The following is a 23,071-nucleotide window of genomic DNA, read 5'->3' on the forward strand; positions in this document are numbered from 1 at the left end:
AAAATAAAGACATGCATTTCTACAGCGCCTTTCACGACCTCAAGACGTTCCAAAGCGCTTTACAGCCAATGAAGTACTTTTGAAGTGTAGTCACTGTTGTAATGGGGGAAACAATTATCATGTTGTTAAAAGGGTACTTACGCTGACAACTACTAGACATAACTTTCTGTGGCAAGTTTAATGGGCAATTCATGTGCAACTGCAGCAACTTCATGAAACTGGTAAGCACAGTAACTTCGAAAAGAATGAACTTGCATTCATATAGCGCCTTTGAAATAATCTCCAGGCCAACCGACACTCCCTCAGTACTGCACTGGGAGTGTCGGCCTGGATTATGGGCTCAAGATGCTGGAGTGGAGATTGAACACGCAACTTTCTGGCTCGGGAGCGAGAGTGCTACCCACTGACTCAAGTTCAAAGTACTTCAAATATTAACAAGGAAAGGGAGAATCTGTTAAATGTAAACACATGCTGCTCAAGAATTGATTCTAGGTGTCACAGAAGTAATTCTTGTTTTGATAACCAGATAACTAGGGTGAAACATATAGCTATCAGCAAAATATTTCATGAAATTGTGGATTGCACAGAAATAACTACTGAATCAGGAAAACATTCACCCTTCGTGCCAAGTATTTAAATCAGGAAAGTGCCTTTACATTTGATGCAGTGCCTTGTGTTCCATTCAGTGCTGAAGCAGTTGTCTACCGAGAAAGCAATCAACAATAACCCTCATTTATATAACGCCTTTAACGTGGTACAAGTCAGTGTCAGCCGTGGCTTAGTGGGGGAGCACAGAAAGCCAGGCTGACACTCCCAGTGCAGTGCTGAGGGAGTGCTGCACTGTCGGAGGTGCCGTCTTTCGGATGAGACGTTAAACCGAAGCCACAGCACTATTTCGAAAAGGAGCAAAGGAGTTATCACGATGTCCTGGCCAATATTTATCACTCAAGCAACACAACAAAAACAGATTATCCGGTCATTATCACATTGCTGTTTGTGGGAGCTTGCTGTGCGCAACAGTGACTGCACTTCAAAAAGTACTTCATTGGCTGTAAATCACTTTGGGGCGTCCTGAGGTGGTGAAAGGTGCTGTGTTTAATCCGAAAGGCGGCACCTCCGACAGTGCAGCGCTCCCTCAGCACTGCAGTGGAGTGTCAGCCTAGATTTTTGTGCTCAAGTCTCATGGAGTGGGACTTGAACCCAGAGCCTTCTGACCCAAAGGCAAGAGAGCGTTACCCACTGAGCCATGGCTGACATGTAGAATATAGTTGCAGAATAAATTTGCCCTGACAACCGGCTCCGATGAACAGTTAACGTTATATAAAGCGTTTTATTAGTCTTAACAGCGATGAGGGCTATGCTCAGATGGGAACCTTTGTGAACAAACTTAAACACAGATCAAAGACAATTCCTGAGACGTTCCATTAACTAGGCTTGCTGACGCTATTTTAACAAGACCAGCATTCCGCTGACAGTTGATGCGTATAAATTCAGGGCATCTTCCGAAGAGGTATCTGCAAATGTTGTTTAACCAGGGGGCCCACTTCATTCCCGGGGAGAGCTCCAGTAACTGTTGTCTTGATGCTATCTCCAACTTTGTCAGGAACAGTAATTGGGTGTTTATTTAAAATTATCATTGTGGTTTTCAAATCCCTCCGTGGCCCCGCCTCCTCCCTATCTCTGTAACCTCTTCCAGCCCTACAACCAATGTTCCCTGTCATTTTTTTTTCTCTGCATGGTCTCTTTAACTGGTCGCGCGGCCCATTCAAATTTTCACGCGTGCGCGGTTTTTCCGATTTTAAAAGCCGGTGAGCGGCCTGCGCGGGACCTCCAGACCGCCGCGTGGCCGCGCAGCTTAGTGGGAACATTGCCTACAACCCTCCGGAATCTCTGTCTTCCTCCAATTCTGGCCTCCTGCGCATCCCCGATTTTCACCGCTCCACCATTGGCGGCCTTGCCCTCAGCTGCTGCAAGCTCTGGAATTCCCTCCCTAACCTCTCCGCCTCTCCCTCTCCTCCTTTTAAGCCACTCCTTCAAACCTTTGACCAAGCTTTTGGTCACCTGTCCTAATATCTTCTTATGTGGCTCGGTGTCAAATATTTGTTTGATAATCGCTGCTGTGAAGCTTCTCGGGATGTTTTACTACGTTAAAGGCGCTGACATGAACCAGTCATTCATGAAAGAAAGACTTATGAAGTAATACTGAGCGGCCTATGTGTGGCGCTGTCCAGGGAGAGTATACGGGCATGGGCCCAGCTTGCTCAGGACAGTCTTAACAGGAACTAGTGAAGGGCACAACTAGATCTCCATGTTGTAAAACAGTTGATTAAAGCTTTGTTTAACGCTTAGACCAAGTGCCTAATAGTTTTCTTACGTCAGGCGCTATATAAATGCAAGTTGATGTTGCTACCCAATAGTGTCACATTCATGAAGGGAGCCTGGGAAGCCAAGCCTTTCATTGGAATCTGGTTCCAAATTTCTTTACCATTGGAATTTATGGGTTTGAGTTGTTCGAAGTTTCTTAAAAGTTTTCACTTTACTGGACGTTAGTTTGTCAGAGCTAGTGAGGTGTGTGATTTACTAGTGGACCAATTAGATTGTGTTTGGTGAACAGTACAGTCCTTGGATCTCACTGGGGCTTTTTTGCCACAATTGTATCCAAGACATATTTAACTCGTATTATGGCGTTGCAATTGCATCCATCACGTCTCATGGGATCCTAGAGCGATACAGCACAGAAGGAGGCCATTTGGCCCATCGTGCCTGTGCCGGCTCTTTGAAAAAGCTCTCCAATTAGTCCCACTCCCCCCTGCTCTTTCCCCATAGCCCTGCAAATTTTTCCTTTTCAAGTATTTATCCAATTCCCTTTTGAAAGTTACTATTGAATCTGCTTCCACCGCCCTTTCAGGCAGCACATTCCAGATTATAACAACTCCCTGTTTTTTTCCTCATCGCCCCTCTGATTCTTTTGCCAATTACCTGAAATCTGTGTCCTCTGGTTACTGACCCTTCTGCCAGTGGAAACAGTTTCTCCTTATTTACTCTATCAAAGCTCTTCAAGATATTGAACTCTATCAAATCTCCCCTTAACCTTCTCTGCTCTAAGGAGAACAACCCCAGTCTCTCCATGTAACTGAAGTCTTTCATCCCTGGTACCATCCTAGTAAATCTCCTCTGCAATACTCACTGAACTGGACTGTTTTTCACAAAGCTCCAACTTAAGCAGATAAAAACAATTGTTTACGAACATATGATATTGACGGGCAGGGTACGACCCTCTGGTCCATCAAGCCTACCCCACACCATGTTGGCTTGTCCACCTCACACCTTCCCTGCAGCCATGTAATCTCCTGGGAGAGGCAAAAAAGCAGTAAAACCCCGGGTTCAATAAGGGAAAAATTCCTCACCGACCCCATCAGTCGATCGAAACCGGTCCAGGAGATCACACGGACCGAGTGTTGTCTCTAAAGACACTGACCTTCTCTATGATGTGATGTCGGCCCCAGTCAGGAACCGGTCCAGCTCCCTCTTGAAGGAGATGCAGAGTCAGCGCCCACCGCACCAGGCAACACATCCCAGAGGCTCACCGCTCTCTGGGGAAAGAAGAACCGCCCGACATCCAGTCTATTCCCACTCTTACACAGTTTAATCTCCTGCCCCCTGGTCCTCCTCAATCTGTTTAGACTGGAATGAGCCATCGATAGGGATGCCATCCAGCGCTTTCATTATTTTATGGACCTCTATCAGGTCGCCTCTCAGTCTACGCTGCTCTACAGTAAATAGGCCGAGGTCCTTGAGCCTATCGGAGTAGCTGAGGTTCTTTAAGCTGGGAATCATTCGTGTACCTCTCCTCTGAACCTTTTCCAAGGCCACACTATCACCCACCATGTGGTGGACCAAAACTGGGCACCGTACTCTGGATGTGGTCTGATCAACAAGCTGTACCGTGTCAAAATGGTGTCCTTTGATTTATACTGAGTGGTTCTATTAATACAACCCAATACATTTGTTCACCTTAGCTACAGATTCTCTACATCAGTCATGAACCTTCAGTGATCTGTGCACAATAAGACTGAGATTTTTATCTCTCTCGACCTCTTTCAGTATTGTTCCTTGCAAATGATATGTGTATTCTGTGTTGGCCCTACCAACATGCATGACACTACATTTATCTAAATTAAACACCATTTGCCAATGAGTGGCCCACTCCCTTAGCGCATCGAAATCTTTTTGGATTTGATGGCACTCCTTTACCGCCTTAACCTTTGCACAGATTTTGGTGTTATCTACGTAAACTTGAGCTCATCCAAAACTCTGCTGCCCCGTGTCCTAACTCGCACCCAGTCCCGTTCACCCATCACCCCCTGTGCTCACTGCCCCGTGTCCTAACTCACACCCAGTCCCATTCACCCATCACCCCCTGTGCTCACTGCCCCGTGTCCTAACTCACACCCAGTCCCGTTCACCCATCACCCCCTGTGCTCACTGCCCCGTGTCCTAACTCACACCCAGTCCCGTTCACCCATCACCCTCTGTGCTCACTGCCCCGTGTCCTAACTCGCACCAAGTCCCGTTCACCCATCACCCCCTGTGCTCACTGCCCCGTGTCCTAATTCACACCCAGTCCCGTTCACCCATCGCCCCCTGTGCTCACTGCCCCGTGTCCTAACTCGCACCAAGTCTCGTTCACCCATCACCCCCTGTGCTCACTGCCCCGTGTCCTAACTCGCACCAAGTCTCGTTCACCCATCACCCCTGTGCTCGCTGACCTACATTGACTCCCGGTTAAGCAACACTTCTATGTTAAAATTCTCATCCTTGTTCTCAGATCCCTCCATGGTTTCGCCAGCCCCTTAACCCTCTGAGATCTCTGCGCTCCTCCAATTCTGGCCTCTTGAGCATCCCCGATTTTAATCGCTCCACCATTGGTGGCCGTGCCTTCAGCTGCCTGGGCCCTAAGCTCTGAAAATCCCTCCCTAAAGCTCTCCGCCTCCCTTTCATAGAAACATAGAAGATAGGAGCAGGAGTAGGCCATTCGGTCCCTCGAGCCTGCTCCGCCATTTAATGAGATCAGGGCTGATCATCCAAAATCAGTACCCTGTCCCTGCTTTCTCCCCATATCCCTTGATCCCTTTAGCCTTAAGAAATATATCTAACTCCTTCTTGAATATATTTAATGAATTGGCCTCTACTGCCTTCTGTGGTAGAGAATTCCACAGGTTCACCACTCTCTGGGTGAAGAAATTCCTCCTCATCTCTGTCCTAAATGGCTTACCCCTTATCCTTAGACTGTGACCCCTGGTTCTGGACTCCCCGACCATCGGGAACATCCTTCCTGCATCTAGTCTGTCTAGTCCTGTTAGAATTTTATAAGTTTCAATAAGTTTCTCATTCTTCTAAACTCCAGCGAATATAAGCCCAATCGACCCAATCTCTCCTCATACGCCATTCCTTTAAGACGCTCCTTAAAACCTACCTCTTTGACCAATCTTTTGGTCATCTGCCCTAATTTCTCCTTATGTGGCTCGATGTCAAATTTTGTTTGAGAACACTCCTGCGAAGCGCCTTGGGATGTTTTACTACATGAAAGGTGCTATAGAAATGCAAGTTGTTGTTCTTATCTGCAAAAACTTCCTGACCATACCCCCCAACACCACTGTCCAAGTCATTGCTAAAGACCGTGAAGATCAGTGGGCTTGGGACCGATCTCTGAGGGACGCCACTAGTCACATGTCTCCGAGCTGAACGAAATCTGTTAACTGCAACCTTTTGGCTGCAGGATTGGAGCCAATTCCTAATCCAGTTTTTCAAATTTCTACTGATACCACAAGATTAAATCAAACTCAGCAGTTTCTTGTTTGGGGAGTGGGTGTGTGGAGACCTGCATGAACACACCAACGAATTGGACCACCCAAGCTTATCTCCTGTTGGTCTCTGGCAGGAAAGGACCAGGGAACGAAAGGGCTGCTCTTAACGTACAGTGGCCAAGTAGCTATTTGGAGCAGTTCACATCCTTTCAGGAAACACCATTGTCTCAATCTGACAACTCTGGATGATGAGTATCACACCACAGTGCCCCACTGACCTGAATGTGGAGGTCTACAAAATTCCACTGCCAGTTTGTGGTGTAATCCCAATTGTATTCCCATGCCTTCCTGGCCGGCCTCCCATTCTCCACCCTCCTGTAAACTTCTGCTGATTGAAAACTTTGCCCATACTCTATCCTGCGCCAAGTCCCACCCACCTATGACCCCTGACCTTGTGACCTGCATTGCCTCCCGGTTTCCCAACACCTCTGAAATAAAGAGTAGATTGCCTTTCAAAAGCTAGGCTTTATTAACCTTAAAAAACCAGCAGTACATGTTGAGCACCCAGTCTCAACCAAACTGTAGAAAACTGAATTTAAGATGGCCACCACAGGTCACATGGAATCAACTAACCAATAAGTTTACAGCATATATCTCAAGGCAGGAAAACAGGCAACCAATTACAATGCTTCTTATAAAACAAGAATAATCACCACAACCTCCAATTTTAAATTTTCATCTTCATGTTTCAAACCTTTCATGACCTAACCCCACCCTATCCCTGCCAGCTTCTGCAACCTTACAACATACCCCGCCCCACGAACTCTCCGTTCCTCTGGCCTTTTGTCCATTCCCCCCCGCCACCCGAACTCCCCGCTTCACCCCACCATTGGCGGCTGTGCCTTCAGCCTCCTAGGACTCACAGCCTAGCATCCCCGCCCTAAACCCCTCAACTTCTCCACCTCCTTCTAAGATGTTCCTTAAAACCCACCCCTTTGGCCAAGTTTAATCACCCCTCCTAATATCTCCCCCTTTGACTTGATATCTGTTTATTTTGAGATAGACCTCTTGTGAAGCACCTTGGGTCATTTTTCTACATCAAAGGCACTATATAAATGCAAATTAGTGTATGCGGAGATTGAGAAAATATGAATGTTGGGTCACTAGCTCCGTCTGCCTCGATCTTTGAAAGGGAGTATGACCACAACGTACAAAGCTTCAGCCAAGCCAAGCCTTAGATTCTCTTCAAGACATCCCCCTGCCTTCATTGTTTTTTTGTATGTATTGCATTCCTCTTCTGACATTTGGGCTCTCCGTGTCACCTTATCCAGCCAAAGAAATGTTCAGTTCAAAAACAACAACAACAACTTGTATTTATACAGCGCCTTTAACGTAGCAAAACATCCCAGGGCGCTTCACAGGAGCGATATGAATAAAAACTAAATTTGACACAGAGCCACAAAAGGTGATATTAGGGCAGATGACTAAAAGCTTGGTCAAAGAGCTAGGTTTTAAGGAACATCTTGAAGGAGTGGGGGTGAGGTAGAGAGGCGGAGAGGTTTAAAAGAAAGACTTGCATTTCTATAGCGCCTTTCACGACCTCAGGACGTCCCAAAGCGCTTTACAGCTAATGAAACACTTTTTGAAGTGTAGTCACTGTTGTAATATAGGAAATGCGGCAGCCAATTTGCACACAGCAAGCTCCCACAAACAGCAATGTGATAAATGATCAGGTAATCTGTTTTTTCGTGATGTTGGTCAAAAGATAAATATTGGGTGCAGGACACCGGGAGAATTTCCCCGTGCTTTTTCTTCGAAATCGTGGCTGTGGGATCTTTCACATCCACCTGAGAGCGTACCCTCTCATCCTGCTGATTAGGGAGGGAATTCCAGAGCTTTGAGGAGGTAACAAGGAGGGTAGATGAGGGTAGTGTGTATGGATATTAGCAAGGCTTTTGATAAGGTTCCACATGGCAGACTGGTCACGAAGTTAAAAGCCCATGGGATCCAGGGCAAAGTGTCAAGTTGGATTCAAAACTGGCTCGGAGACAGGAAGCAGAGGGTAATGGCTGATGGGTGTTTTTGTGACTGGAAGGCTGTTTCCAGTGAGGTTCCGCAGGGCTCAGTACTAGGCCCCTTGCTTTTTGTGGTATATATCAATGATCTAGACTTGAATATAGGAGGTATGATTAAGAAGTTTGCAGATGATACTAAAATCGTCTGTGTGGTTGATACTGAAGAAGGAAGCTGTAGCCTGCAGGACGATATCAATAAATTGGTCAGGTGGGCAGAACAGTGGCTAATGGAATTCAATCCGGAGAGGTGTGAGGTAATGCATTTGGGGAGGGCTAACAAGGAAAGGGAATACACATTAAATGGTAGGACACTGAGTAGTGCAGAGGAACAAAGGGACCTTGGAGTGTATGTCCACAGATCCCTGAAGGTAGCAGGCCAGGTAGATAAGGTGGTTAAGGCGGCATATGGAATGCTTGCCTTTATTAGCCGTGGCATAGAATACAAGAGCAGGGAGGTTATGCTTCAACTGTATAAAACACTAGTTAGGCCTCAGCTAGAGTACTGCCTGCAGTTCTGGTCACCACATTACAGGAAAGATGTGATTGCACTAGAGAGGGTACAGAGGAGATTTACGAGGATGTTGCCGGGAGTAGAGAATCTTAGCTATGAGGAAAGACTGGATAGGCTGGGTCTGTTTTCCTTGGAACAGAGGAGGCTGAGGGGAGACCTTATTGAGGTGTATAAAATTATGAGGGGCCTAGATAAAGTGGATAGAAAGGACCTATTTCCCTTAGCAGAGGGGTCAAAAACCAGGGGGCACAGATTTAAAGTAATTGGTGGAAGGTTTAGAGGGAGCTTGAGGGGAAATTTCTTCACCCAGAGGGTTGTGGGGGTCTGGAACTCACTGCCTGAAAGGGTGGTAGAGGCAGAAACCCTAACCACATTTAAAAAGTACTTGGATGTGCCCTTGGGATGCTGTAACCTGCAGGGCTACGGACCAAGAGCTGGGAAGTGGGATTAGGCTGGATGGCTCTTTGTTGGCCGGCGCGGACACGATGGGCCAAATGGCCTCCTTCCGTGCTGTAACTTTCTATGATTCTAGGGCACGGCCACCAATGGTGGAGCGATGCAAATCGGGGATGCTCAAGAGGCCAGAATTGGAGGAGCGCAGAGATCTCGGAGGGTTGTAGGGCTGGAGGAGGTTACAGAGAGAGGGAGGGGTGAGGCCATGGAGGGAGAGAGAGTTCAGAGCAAGGCCTCGTTATACAGCAGGGAAGGGCAGGGGAAATCATCAAACCAATATTGTCTAAGCTTGTCTTCATCATAAAAGAAAAGACGGCGCCCTAATTGAATCTTGCCCCAACTCTTGGGGATGGTTAAAGCTCCTGTTTGTAAACTTGATATTCTTGCAGATAGAGCCATAGAAATTCACAGCATAGAAAGAGACCATTCGGCCCATCGTCTCTGTGCCACCTCTTGGCTTGAGCGCAAATGCGTCCAATATTGTGTTTTTTCAATATTCTTTTTTCAATTAAGAATTTAACGAACAACCAATTTTATTTTTTTGACCTCTTCCTTTTGATCTCCAGAACACAAACCCTTGAGTCCCTTCAGAATGCTGAACGGGAATGGAAGGGAAAAATGTGTCTGCCGGTGGGATCACGTGGGAGGAGGGGGAAATGGCGAAAGACGATCTGTTGAATGCGGAGACTGGTGAGGTGGAAGGTGAGGACAAGTGGGACCCTATCGGGGGGTTCTGAGGCGGGGGGGATGGGGTACGGGGCTGAAGGACAGGACATGAGACGGACTCAGTCATAGGCAGTCCTCCTGTACCATTGCTGTCTACCTTCTCCCACTTTAATTCCTTGTTCACTCCCCCTGCAAACACATTGGGCTGAATTTTGTGGTAAAATTAACAGCGAGGCTACTGGCGCTCATTGTTATTTACGTGGAAATCGGGCAGCAACTTCCGACGACCGCACATGTGCAGTTGAAGGCGGAAATCCAGAAGTTTGTGTCCGAGATAAAACGGTATCTCGCCGTCTGACTCGCCATTCAAACACATGGAATGGCGTAAAGTTGCTGTACTTACCTCATAGATACAAACTAAACTCGCCAAAAAAAAGTTAGGGCTTGTCCATTCCAGTGTAAGTATCCCTTTAATGTTTTCATCCTTGTTTTCTTTTATCTTTTTTTTCAATACACTCCGTGGTCTCGCCCCCCTCCCTATCTCTGTAAGCTCCTCCAACCCCTATAAGCCTCCAGAATCTCTGCGCTCCTCAAATTCTGGCCTCTTGAGCATCCCTGATTTTAATCGCTCCACCATTGGCGACCGTGCCTTCAGCTGCCTGGGCTCTAAGCTCTGGAATTCCCTCCCTCTCCGCCTCTCCTCCTTTAAGACGCTCCTTAAAACCTACCACTTTGATCAAGCTTTTGGTCATCTGTCCTAATATCTTCTTATGTGGCTCGGTGCTATATTTTGTTTGATAATCGCTCCTGTGAAGCGCCTTGGGACGTTTTACTGCGTTAAAGGCGCTATATAAATGCAAGTTGTGTTGTTGCTTTGTTAAGTCTTAATTACTGCCAAACAACATCTCTGGCCCTGAAAATTAACAAGTGTAGAGACTCATTCCTTCAGATTTTAATTATTGTTGAAGATCTTTTTTTAAATGTTTTTTTTAACTTTTTCTTTGTCTCTTTTTTCTCTCTCTCTTAACCGAATCTTTCTTTCCTTCTCTTTATTTTGCTTTCTGTACCTGATTTGACATTAAATTAAATATTCTAACTGACACTTCCTGGTTCAGACTCATTAACGATTCTTCAATCTGATTGGTTAAAAAAGAAAGACTTGCATTTCCATAGCGCCTTTCATGACCACCGGATGTCCCAAAGCACTTTACAGCCAATGAAGTACTTATTTGAAGTGTAAGCACTGTTGTAATGTAGGAGACACAGCAGCCAATTTGCGCACAGCAAGCTCCCACAAACAGCAATGTGATAATAGGAACATAGGAACAGGAGGCCATTCAGTCCATCGAGCCTGTTCCGCCATTTGATGAGATCGTGGCTGATCTGCGACCTAACTCCACCTACCCGCCTTTGGCCCATATCCCTTAATACCTTTGGTTAACAAAAAACTATCAATCTCAGCTTTAAAATTAATAATTGATATAGCACACCCTTTGTATGTAGAAGTGTTTCCTAATTTCACTCCTGAAAGGTCTGATGATGACCAGATAATCTGTTTTTAGTGATGTTGATTGAGGGATAAATATTGGCCCCAGGACACTGGGGAGAACTCCCCTGCTCTTCTTCGAAATAGTGCCATGGGATCTTTTACGTCCATCTGAGAGGGTAGACAGGGCCTCGGTTTAACGTCTCATCCAAAAGACGGCACCTCCGACAGGGCAGCACTCCCTCAGCACTGCACTGGAGTGTCAGTCTAGAATTTTGTGTTCCAGTCTCTGGAGTGGGACTTGAACCCACTACCTTCTGACTCCGAAGCGAGAGTGCTACCCACTTTAAAAGAATATATATTTATTAAACATTAAAAACATTTACAACATTGTGATCATTCCATTGTATCATACAAATCCATTCCGCTGCTCTGCACAGCCATTCCGCCACCACATTTTAACATCAAAACCTGAAGTTTAATTTGTCTCCCATAACATATACTAATTTATTGTACTTTAAAAATTGATCGGTAATCATGGCTCTGAATAAGGGAAGTGTGCCTGATAATCCCCCCATCATTTAAGCTCTGCTCCTTCCCAACTTTTCGGGCAGCTGTTGCTTTCTCCTGCAGTCTCCGTCTCTTTTTCACCTCCTGTTTGAACCTTCCCTGCAGTTTCAGCCTCTTCCTTACATTAGGTTTGGGCCACATGATGCCACCCCACTCCCCACCCCCCACCCCCCACTTCCATGTCTCTGTCCCCCCTCTGACTCCTCACTCTCGAGTTCTTCTGTAACCTCCCGTTCCTGCGCCCCATCAGATACATAATCTCCCTTAGAGAGTCTTCCTGCTATCACGGTTACTCCAGTAGTGCCACTCCCTTCGGCCTCATCTCCACCGCTGACCCTTGCTCCCTGTTTCTTCTCTCTCTGGGACAATGGCGCATCTGCACCTACCTTGCTCCCTTCTGGCGTCTTTGTCTCCCCACTCCCATCCTGCTGCCCCTTTTAAGGCCCCTGCCTTAATTGGACAAATCAAATTTGCATTGGTAGCCTTCAGGAGGAATTCATAGAGTGCATCTGGGATGGTTTCCTAGAATAGTATGTAATGGAATGAACCAAGGAGCAGGCTATCTTGGATCTGGTACTGTGTAATGAGACAGAATTAATAAATGATCTCATAGTAAAGGATCCTCTAGGAAAGAGTGATCATAGCACGGTTGAATTTCAAATTCAGTTGGAGGGTGAGAATGTTGTATCTCAAACCAGTGTCCTCACAGAAACCCCACAGTGCAGATAGAGGCCATTTCGGACCATCGAGCCTGCACCGACACATATCCCACCCGATCCCCGTAACCCCTACATCAACACATATCCCACCCTATCCCCATAACCCCACGTATTTAATCCCCCTAACACTAAGGGTCAATTTATCATAGCCAATCAACCTAACCCACACATCTTTGGACTGTGGGAGGAAACCGGAGCACCCGGAGGAAACCCACGCAAACACGGGGAGAATGTGCAAACTCCACACAGACAGTCGCCCGAGGCCGGATTCGAACCCGGGTCCCTGGCGCTGTGAGGCAACAGTGCTAACCACTATGCCACCGTCCTGATCTTAAACAAAGGCAATTATAATGGCATGAGGGCAGAACTAGCTAAAGTAGACTGGGAAAATAAATTAAAGGGTAAGACAGTTGAAATGCAGTGGTGGACATTTAAGGAGATATTTCCTAACTCTCAAGAAAAATATATTCCAGTGAGAAAGAAAGATTTTAAGAGAAGGGAGCACCATCTGTGGCTAACTAAGGAAACAAAGGATGGTATCAAATTGAAAACAAAGGCATACTATGTTACCAAGATTGGTGGGAGACCAGAGGATTGGGAAATCTTTAAAAACCAGCAAAGGATGACTAAAAAAAAAGAGAAAGATGATGAATTATGAAATATTAAAACAGATAGTAAGAGTTTCTACAGGTATATAAAAAGGAAGAGAGTAGCTAAAGTAAACATTGGTCCCTTAGAGGATGAGACTGGGGAATTAATAATGGGGAATGGGGAAATGGCAGAGACATTGAACAAATATTTTGTATCTGTCTTCATGGTAGAAGACACTAACAACATCCCAATAATGGATAATCAAGGGGCCACAGGGAGGGGGGAACTAAAGACAATCACTATCACTAAGGAAATAGTACTTGGTAAAATAATGGGACTAAAACATGACAAGTTCCCTGGAACAGATGGCCTGCATCCCAGGGTCTTAAAAGAAGTGGCTGCAGAGATAGTGGATGCATTGGTTGCAATATACCAAAATTCCCTGGACTCTGGAGAGGTCCCAGCGGATTGGAAAACCACAAATGTAACACCCCTATTTAAGAAAGGAGGGAGACAGAAAGCAGGAAACTATAGACCAGTTAGCCCTACATCTGTCATTGGGAAAATGCTGGAGTCCTTCATTAAGGAAGCAGTAGCCGGGCATTTGGAAAATCATAATGCAGTCAAGCAGAGTCAGCATGGTTTTATGAAAGGGAAATCATGTTTAACAAATTTGCTGGAGTTCTTTGAGGATGTAACGAGCAGGGTGGACAAAGGTGAACCAGTGGATGTGGTGTATTTGGATTTCCAGAAGGCATTCGATAAGGTGCCACATAAAAGGTTACTGCATAAGATAAGAGCTCACGGAGTTGGGGGTAATATATTAGCATGGACAGAGAATTGGCTAACTAACAGAAAGCAGAGAGTCGGGATAAATGGGTCATTTTCCAGTTGGCAAACGGTAACTAGTGGGGTGCCACAGGGATCGATGCTGGGGCCTCAACTATTTACAATCTACATTAATGACTTGGATGAAGGGACCGAGTGTAATGTAGCCAAGTTTGCGGATGATTCAAAGATGGGTGGGAAAGCAAGTTGTGCAGAGGACTCAAAGAATCTGCAAAGAGATATAGACAGGCTAAGTGAGTGGGCAAACATTTGGCAGATGGAGTATAATGTGGGAAAGTGCGAGGTTATACGCTTTGGCAGGAAAAATAAAAAAGCAAATTATTATTTAAATGGAGAGAGATTACAAAACACTACAGTTCAGAGGGACCTGGGGGTCCTTGTGCATGAAACACAAAAAGTTAGAATGCAGGTACAGCAAGTAATCAAAAAGGCAAATGGAATGTTGGCCTTTATTTCAAGGGGGTTGGAGTATAAAAGCAGGGAAGTCCTGCTACAATTGTACAAGGTATTGGTGAGACCACACCTGGAGTACTGTGTACAGTTTTGGTCTCCTTATTTAAGGAAGGATATACCTGCATTGGAGGCAGTTCAGAGTCGATTCACAGGGTTAATTCCAGAGATGAGGGGTTGACTTATGAGGAAAGGTTGAGCAGGCTGGGCCTATACTCATTGGAATTTAGAAGAATGAGAGGTGATCTTATTGAAACATATAAGATACTGAGGAGGCTCGACAAGGTAGATGCAGAGAGGATGTTTCCCCTCGTGGGGAAATCTAGAACTCGGGGGCACAGTTTCAGAATAAAGGGTCGCCCTTTTAGAACTGAGATGAGGAGGAATTTCTTCTCTCAGAGGGTCGTAAATCTGTAGAATTCTCTGCCCCAGAGAGCTGTGGAGGCTGGGTCATTAAATACACTTAAGGTGGAGAGAGACAGATTTTTGCAAGATAAGGGAGAGAAAGGTTATGGGGGGCGGGGGGGGGAAGTGGCTTTGAGCCCAAGATCAGCCATGATCTTATCGAATGGCGGAGCAGGCTCGGGGGGCCAAGTGGCCTATTCCTGCTCCTATTTCTTATGTTGTTATGTTCTCTTGCACCCTCTCCTTGTCTTGTTCCCTCCTGCTCCCCGAGATGTCCGACTCCCTGTCTTTCTTTGGAGTACTTACACTTACCCCGCACCCCGCTCCCGCCTCCTCGCCACCCGCGGACACCAGATTCTTTAGGGAGAGCCGAGCCGTATTATGGCTCGACTCTGCCCTCGACCCGTGCTGCCCTCTGCTGTCTTTGTCCTTTTCCACCGTACTTGGTGTGTTTTCCACCATTTCCATCCTGTTCTCTGCTCCGTAATTTTCTGCCTCTTCCTGTGCTCTTTTCTCCTTCCATTCACCAGCTGTGTCCTCTGCCTGCTCCGCTCCTCTGGCTGCTCCACTCATACCTCCTGCTCCTTCTCCCATCTCCTCGTCATTCAAGGGGCTTCCTTCTGCCTCACACTCACAGCGGGTGGGGCCTTTGTGACACACCCCACAGCTCTCCGCCTTGCAGCTCCGAGCGATGTGTCCAGACTTGCCGCAGTTATAACAGTATAAATCTGGACAGCTTCTTACAAGATGGTCGTGTCCAAGACAATAATAACAAACCTTCACCTGGTTATCATGCAGTACCCAGAAGTACTGCACTCCTTCCATTGTCTCGAATTTCATGCTGTACGGCAATGACTCCACCCCCTCTGGGAACCGCACCTTTACATAACGGGTTCCATCTGCTACCCGTGTTCCTGGATAGTATCTCCTCTTTATTGCTGAGTAAATTTTAATGTCCCACGACTCCAACATTTTTATTAGCACATCGTCCTCAATATAAACCGGCAGGTTTAAGAATGAGACCACCACCTCTTCCGAATATAGCAGTGTTGTGTTTGTACCGCTACACACAACTACATAAAATAATAAAGCAGCAGAGACTGAGAGTAACTTCAAGTGATCTTTACTGGGTAACTGGAACTTCAGCACTGACTATACAAATCGATACGCGTCTGTTATACACGCTCGCAACTAAGGATGTACATCCGCAATACAAAGCAGTCCCTTCAATGTTGTATACATTACAAGCAGAGATACCTCCAAGAACTTATCTCCAACTTTCAGACTGAGTAAAAGTCTTTCCACCTCCTCTCGACCACTGACCGTCACCTCGAACCCAACATTCGGCTTTGGTCGGCAGGCAAAGCAGCTTCCCTCACCGCAGTCCTCATGTACCGCTTGGATAATATCCCAAGCTGGTATCTCCTTATCCTCGCACTGAACCACCACCGTGTTTTCTTTTCCAGACTTCCTGGGGTCCCGGCCCAAATCTTTGGGCCTTTTTTTTTTTCCTTCCCCCAACCTTTTCTCCCCTGATTAAATTCAACTTGGGAACACTGTCCTCTGATGGGCCCGGCACTCAAAAGCTCCCTCTTTGACCAAGCTTTTGGTCACCAGTCCTAATATCTCCTTGTGTGGCTCGGTGTCAATTTGTGTCTGATAATCGCTCGTCTGAAGCGCCTCGGGAGCTTGCTGTGCGCAAATTAGCTGCCGCATTTCCTACATTACAACAGTGACCACACTTCAAAAACTACTTCATTGGCTGTAAAGCGCTTTGGGACGTCCGGTGCTTGTGAAAGGCACTATAGAAATGCAAGTTGTTGGAACATGCGTGGAACGTATGCATTTTTGGAATGGTATGGCTGTCAGTGGAAATGCCCAGCAGCATAGAAAGGGCTGACGTTGCTGAAATGAGCAGCAGCCTGCTTGAGTGCTGAGGCTGCCCGACAGGGGCAGGCCTGAGTGATAAAGGACTCTGAACAACCTTTGGTAAAGAAAGAAATAGAGAGAGAGAGAGAAAAAGAAAGAATTGCATTTATATAGCGCCTTTCTTGAACTCAGGACATCCTAAAGCACTTTACAGCCAATGAAGTACTTTTTGAAGTGCAGTCACTGTTGTAATGTAGGAAACGCAGCAGCCAATTTGCGCACAGCAAGCTCCCACAAACAGCAATGTGATAATGACCAGATCATCTGTTTTAGTGATGTTGATTGAGGGATAAATATTGGCCCAGGACACCGGGGAGAACTCCCCTGCTCTTCAAAATAGTGGCCATGGGATCTTTTATGTCCTCCCGAGAGAACATTAAAATGTGAAAGACGGCACCTCCGACAGTGCAGCGCTCCCTCAGTGCTGCCCCTCCGACAGTGCAGCGCTCCCTCAGTATTGCCCCTCCGACAGTGCAGCACTCCCTCAGTACTGCCCCTCCGACAGTGCAGCGCTCCCTCAGTACTGCCCCACAGACAGTGCAGCGCTCCCTCAGTACTGCCCCTCCGACAGTGCGGCACTCCCTCAGTACTGCCCCTCCGACAGTGCAGCACTCCCTCAGTACTGCCCCTCCGACAGTGCGGCGCCCCCTCAGTACTGCCCCACAGACAGTGCAGCACTCCCTCAGTACTGCCCCATAGACAGTGCAGCGCTCCCTCAGTACTGCCCCTCCGACAGTGCGGCACTCCCTCAGTACTGCCCCTCCGACAGTGCAGCACTCCCTCAGTACTGCCCCTCCGACAGTGCGGCGCCCCCTCAGTACTGCCCCACAGACAGTGCAGCACTCCCTCAGTACTGCAACTGGGAGTGTCAGCCCTGGATATTCCCCCCTTTGCCCTTGTTACTGAATATCAGAAGTGCTGATCCTGAGACTGTGGTTGCTCGTGAATGACTGAAAGGCACTTAAAGCGGATTAGCTTGCTTGAATCCCATTCGCGGCTTTAAAATTAACCTGCTGTTACCAGGGGAACCGGAGAGCTTTGCAGGAGAGGCTGGTTAGAAAGTTGCTGAAAGTGACAGTTCAAAAAAAAATAGTAGATCGCCGTTGTTCGATTGAGATTTTTTTGCCAGCAAACATTCACTCACTAAAGAGCCGCTCAGCCTCCTGTAACTTGGCTGCTCACCTTTCAGTGAAGCTTGCAGGACGAGGGTGGACGGTGCTATTTTTAGTCTGATACCCAGAGTGAAATGCAGTTGGGGGGGGGGTGTTGGGAATGGCTTATGTTGTGTGATCGCTACTAGTCCGACAGGAAATAGCTGGAGTCGGGCAGCAGTTAGTCTGTCTCACTTGATTAATAGAGAAACAGGGCTGCTGGTTTAATAACAAACACTCTTGCTTTTTTTTAAAAAAAATGAAAGGGGAGACGAGTCGGATTACGTCGAGGCTGGAGTGAGTTTGTTAACAGCAAGCACGCTGCAGTAACCCAATGCCGCAGCAAGTTCACCGGTGAGAGCCTGTTGTTAAAGTTTGTGCTGCAAACCAGATGCCCTGTGGATCTACTGAGACGAGACGTTCTGCCCTGGGTTGAGACAGTCCTGCGCTGCCTCGGTTTTAGGCTGTTCCCGGCCTGGGGGAATCGGGGTGGGGAAGGAGAATCGGATTTATACACCACTCTCAGCGTGGGGCCACTGCAGAGCAACTGCACCTCGGTGCAGAAAGTTCTCTCTCTCTCCCTGGGATAATGGCTAATGCAGACCCATAGCATGGATGGTGAGATTGATATTTACAAGCACCTCACTTGGCTGAAAAGGGTAAGTAGCTTTTTGCGCTCATGTGTTTTAACTCGAGAAATCTGTGCAAGTTTTGACAGCTCTTTTCACGAATTAGCGTTTCTCTCCCCCCCCCCCGCCCTCAACACTGGGTGGGTTACTGAATATCAATTGTTAGTCTGCTCTTTCTGAAACATGTCATTAAGGAACACAACGTTCCCAGAAACCTGCCTTTCAAGAAAGTTCTTTAAACTGTGTGCCACAATTATGCACTCGAGAGGGTGCAGAGGAGATTTTCGAGGATGTTGCCAGGACTGGGGAATTTTAGTTATGAGGAAAGATTGGATCAGCTGGGGTTGTTTTCTTTGGAACAGAGGAGGCTGAGGGGAGACTTGATTGAGGTGTATAAAATTATGAGGGGCCCAGATAGAGTGGATAGGAAGGACCTAATTCCCTCAGCAGAGAGGTCAATAACCAGGGGACATAGATTTAAAGTAATTGGTAGAAGGATTAGAGGGGAGTTGAGGAGAACTTTATTCACCCAGAGGGTGGTGGGGATCTGGAACTCACTGCCTGAAAGGGTGGTCGAGGCAGAAACCCTCATCACATTTAAAAAGTAATTTGATATGCACTTGAAGTGCCGTAACCTACAGGGCTACGGACCAAGAGCTGGACAGTGGGATTAGGCTGGAGAGCTCTATGGGCCAGCACGGACACGATGGGCCGAATGGCCTCCTTCTGTGCTGTACATTTCTATGATTCTCCGCGCAGCTAGTGATTGCTTTGTGCGATATTGTTTGTTTTGTTGCTGCTAGTCGCTTTTTGAAAGATATTTGAAGATTTTCAGAACCTTATTACTTCGTCTGCATTGAAAAAAAACACGAGGTTGAACAGCCGTGTAGTTACAAGCCCATCAGTGAAGGTTTCGCGAGTGGAACAGCGAGAAGAGGGATGGGGGTGGGGGGTGCAGCCAGGTTTTCCCTCATTTCTCACCAGAGGACAGATCAGGAAATAGCTCACGTTTCTGCACCATTGGAGCCATTTGTTGGCCTCGGAGGGTAACCGTGTGCCTGGAAGCCTCGTTTCACTCCAGCCATTTATTTTCTCTTCTAAGAAACCGCAGTGTATCAAACTGCGGTTAGGGGCTGCGACTGTGATTTGAGCATTTTATGACGCATTTACGTGCGTGTGTCACACAGTGCTTTACTACAGCAACAACTTGTATTTATGCAGCGCCGTTAACGTAGTAAAACGTCCCCAAGATGCTTCACAGGAGCGATTATCAAACACAACTTGACACCGAGCCAAGTAAAGGAGATATTAGGGCAGGTGACCAAAAGCTTGGTCAAAGAGGTAGGTTTTAAGGAAGAATGAACTTGCATTTATATAGTGCCTTTCTTGACCTGAGGACATCCCAAAGCTCTTTACAACCAATGAAGTAATTCTTTGAAGTGTAGTCTCTGTTGTAATGTGGGAAACGCAGCAGCCAATTTGCGCACAGCAAGCTCCCACAAACAGCAATGTGATAATGACCAGATAATCTGTTTTAGTGAGGTTGATTGGGGGATAATTATTGGCCCCAGAACACCGGGGAGAACTCCCCCACTCTTCTTCGAAATAGTCCCCTGGGATCTTTTACGCCACCTGAGAGGGCGGACAGGGCCTCGATTTAAAGTCTCATCCAAAAGACGGCACCTCCCTCAGCACCACACTGGGAGTGTTAGCCTACATTAATGAACATCTTAAAGGAGGAGAGGCAAGTGGAGTCGCGGTGAGGTTAAGGGAGGGAATTTCAGAGCTTAGGGCCTAGACAGCTGAAGGCACGGCCACCAATGGTGGAGCAAAGAATATTGGGGATGCAAGGGGCCAGAATTGGAGGAGCGCAGGGATCTCGGAGTGCTGTAGGGCTGGAGGTGGCTGCAGAGATAGGGAGGGGCGAGGCCATGGAGGGATTTGAACACAAGGATCCGAATTTTTAATTTGAAGTTTTGCGAGCCAATGTCGATCAGCGAGCACAGGGGGTGATTGGTGAACGGCACTGGGTGTGAGTTAGGACACGGGGCAGTGAGCACAGGGGGTGATGGGTGAACGGCACTGGGTGTGAGTTAGGACACGGGGCAGTGAGCACAGGGGGTGATGGGTGAACGGGACTGGGTGTGAGTTAGGACACGGGGCAGTGAGCACAGGGGGTGATGGGTGAACAGGACTGGGTGTGAGTTAGGACACGGGGCAGTGAGCACAGGGGGTGATGGGTGAACGGCACTGGGTGCGAGTTAGGACACGGGGCAGTGAGCACAGGGGGTGATGGGTGAACGGGACTCGGTGTGAGTTAGGACACGGGGCAGTGAGCACAGGGGGTGATGGGTGAACGGGACTGGGTGCGAGTTAGGACACGGGGCAGTGAGCACAGGGCGTGATCGGTGAACGGGACTGGGTGCGAGTTAGGACACTGGGCAGTGAGCACAGGGGGTGATGGGTGAACGGGACTGGGTGTGTGAGTTAGGACACGGGGCAGTGAGCACAGGGGGTGATGGGTGAACGGGACTGAGTGTGAGTTAGGACACGGGGCAGTGAGCACGGGGTGATGGGTGAACGTGACTCGGTGCGAGTTGGGACACGGGAGGCGGAGTTTTGGATGAGCTCAGGTTTGCGGAGAGTGGAAGGTGGGAGTCCGGCCAGGAGTGCGTTGGGATAGTCGATTCTGGAGGCAACAAAGGCAAGAATGAGGATTTCAGGTGCCGAGGCGAGGCGGAGACTGGCGTTGTTATGCGGGTGGATGTAGGCAGTCTTGGTGCTGGAGGTTATGTGGGCTCTGAAGTTGATCTCGGGGGGGGGCTGTAGATTACCCCAGTGCTGACCCCACTCATTTTAATTCCTTTGGTGCAATTTTTTTTCAGCACAATCCAGACCCGATTGTTTTCTTTTAATCAGGTTCGCGCTGCATTGAGAACGCACAGAGGGACACGGCATGAATGCGTTAAGTATTTGTACGTTGGAGTCCCGCTTGGAAGATGCACTTTTGTCAGAATCAGAGAGTTTCCACGTTCAAACTATCTTTCTGTCCTTAAAAATACCACCTTTATTGCACATTTATAGCATTCACGGGCTATTAAAGGAAGGCCCAGCACTGCATTTTTTAACAGTTACCATTAGATAAAATAGCTAATGTTTTAAAATGTGTTTAAATCTCTTCATGGTCTCGCCCACCCCCGTAGCCCCCTACAGCCCACCTCCGAATTCCCCATTCCTCCAGCTCTGACCTCTTGCCCAGCCCCCACTCCCTTCGCCCCGCCATTGGTGGCCGTGCTGTCGGTCTCCCACTCGGGGAATTCCCTCCCTCGATCTCTCCGCCTCTCCCCCTCTCCTCCTTTAACATGTCCCTTAAAACCCAACAATTTGACCAAGATTTTGGTCGCCCCCCCTCCTAAAATCTCCTTCATTGGCTCAGCGCCCATTTTTATTTTATATTTTTTTATTTTTTTTATTCGTTTATGGGATGTGGGCGTCGCTGGCAAGGCCAGCATTTATTGCCCATCCCTAATCGCCCTTGAGAAGGTGGTGGTGAGCCGCCACCTTGAACCGTTGCAGTCTGTGTGGTGAAGGTGCTCCCACAGTGCTGTTAGGGAGGGAGTTCCAGGATTTTGACCCAGCGACGATGAAGTAACGGCCGATATACTTCCAAGTCGGGATGGTGTGTGTGACTTGGAGGGGAACTTGGAGGTGGTGGTGTTCCCATGGGCCTGCTGCCCTTGTCCTTCTAGGTGGAAGAGGTCGCGGGTTTGGGAGGTGCTGCCAAAGAAACGTTGGCGAGTTGCTGCAGTGCATCTGACTGCGTTTCTTCTAAGATAAAGATGCCATATAAATTCAAGTTGCATTTGTATCAGACAGAAGGTCTCCTGAGTTGAGCTGCACTTAGTAACGACTAAAATATTATATGAACATAAGAAGTAGGAGCAGGAGTAGGCCATACGGCCCCTCGGGCCTGCTCCGCCATACGGCCCCTCGGGCCTGCTCCGCCATACGACCCCTAGTGGCCTGCTCCGCCATACGGCCCCTAGTGGCCTGCTCCGCCATACAGCCCCTCGGGCCTGCTCCGCCATACGGCCCCTCGGGCGTGCTCCGCCATACGGCCCCTAGTGGCCTGCTCCGCCATACGGCCCCTCGGGCCTGCTCCGCCATACGGCCCCTCGGGCCTGCTCCGCCATACGGCCCCTAGTGGCCTGCTCCGCCATACGGCCCCTCGGGCCTGCTCCGCCATACGGCCCCTCGGGCCTGCTCCGCCATTCAATAGGATCATGGCTGATCCGAACCTAGACTCACGTCCACTTCCCTGCCCTCTCCCCGTAACCCCTTATTCCCTTATCAGCTAGGAAACTGTCTATCTCCATTTTAAATTTATTTAATGTTGCAGCTTCCACAGCTCTCTGAGGTAGCAAATTCCATAGATTTACTACCCTCTGAGTGAAGAAGTTTCTCCTCATCTCAGTTTTGAAAGGGCAGCCCCTTATTCTAAGATTATGCCCCCTAGTTCTAGTCTCACCCATCAGTGGAAACATCCTCACCGCATCCACCCGATCAAGCCCCCTCACAATCTTATATGTTTCGATAAGATCGCCTCTCATTCTTCTGAACTCCAATGAGTAGAGGCCCAACCTACTCAACCTTTCCTCATAAGTCAACCCCCTCATCTCCGGAATCAACCGACTGAACGTTCTCTGAACTGCCTCGAGAGCAAGTATATCTTTTCTTAAATATGGAAACCAAAACTGTACGCAGTATTCCAGGTGTGGCC

At 47.9% G+C, this 23,071-nt stretch overlaps 1 protein-coding gene across 10 annotated transcripts in view; it reads left to right on the forward strand.

Annotated features, from left to right (window-relative positions):
- Positions 1-23,071, forward strand: part of ppfibp2b (PPFIA binding protein 2b) — a 474,628-nt gene that overhangs the window by 243,457 nt on the left and 208,100 nt on the right. The window contains exon 1 of one of the 10 annotated variants that reach the window (XM_086008345.1): positions 17,811-18,321. The exons of the other annotated variants lie outside the window; for them this stretch is intronic. Within the exon in view, the coding sequence (XP_085864471.1) occupies positions 18,259-18,321 (63 nt within the window). The 5' untranslated portion in view covers positions 17,811-18,258. Of the gene's footprint in view, positions 1-17,810; positions 18,322-23,071 lie in introns of those variants that run through there. 10 annotated transcript variants of the gene reach the window in all.

Source organism: Somniosus microcephalus, chromosome 15 (assembly GCF_052327205.1).
Source record: "Somniosus microcephalus isolate GS21.2 chromosome 15, FLI_Smic_1.0, whole genome shotgun sequence".
In the NCBI taxonomy this organism is placed as follows: Eukaryota; Metazoa; Chordata; class Chondrichthyes; order Squaliformes; family Somniosidae; genus Somniosus; species Somniosus microcephalus.